Consider the following 704-nt stretch of genomic DNA (forward strand, 5'->3'; position numbering starts at 1 on the left):
CGGCGAGAGCTCTAAGAAGGAATGTCTTTGAAGCGAAGCACAATAAGACATATTAATATAAATTGCCATGCTTGGTGGGTTTCCGTTTTCATTGAAGTTCACTATATGGGAGACTACTGTACTTTTATCACGTCCTTTACAGTATGTATTCTTATCCTTTTCAAAATATATTATAAATGATCTGTATACAACTAACCATAACTGAGGACTGACTTCAAATGCATATAGGTATGACAAAACCACAAAAATGTAAACTACTATTAAAAAAAAAAAATGTGCTCTAACTGAAAGACAAAGGTAAAATATAAAATTATCTTTGAAAATCTATACATTTGTGACACATTTCGTGACAATATCGGCCATAGCTGTCCATACTTTTTCAGCTCTACTTTTCTCAGCCTGTTTGCTTCTCTTCACAATGCTTCGCTTTCTCTTCGCACTTTTTCGTTTTCAGTTTAAACCTTTTCCATTTTCTGTTTACAACTTTTCCGTCTTCTGTTTACATCTTTTTCGTTTTCTGTTTACACCTTCTCGTTTTTATTTCCCCTTCCCGTTCTGTCTTCATACTTTATCGTCTGGTTGTCCCGTCAGGCGCAGCGATGAGCGAGGGTTGTCACACGGTGGTTTCAGTGCTGTCTTTGCTGTAGGAGGAGGGGCGTGTTGTTAATTCCTGTCCTCAGGTCTTTTGAGTTTAGAATTCTAGA

At 37.1% G+C, this 704-nt stretch overlaps 1 protein-coding gene across 1 annotated transcript in view; it reads right to left on the minus strand.

The window, feature by feature from the left end:
• LOC119593496 (protocadherin-like wing polarity protein stan) overlaps window positions 1-704 on the minus strand; it is a gene marked incomplete at its 5' end in the record, with an annotated part of 16,607 nt that continues 15,903 nt past the window's right edge. Inside the window, 1 exon segment of the mRNA XM_037942446.1 lies at window positions 1-641. Within this exon segment, the coding sequence (XP_037798374.1) occupies window positions 614-641 (28 nt within the window).

Source organism: Penaeus monodon, chromosome 32 (assembly GCF_015228065.2).
Source record: "Penaeus monodon isolate SGIC_2016 chromosome 32, NSTDA_Pmon_1, whole genome shotgun sequence".
Taxonomy (NCBI): Eukaryota; Metazoa; Arthropoda; class Malacostraca; order Decapoda; family Penaeidae; genus Penaeus; species Penaeus monodon.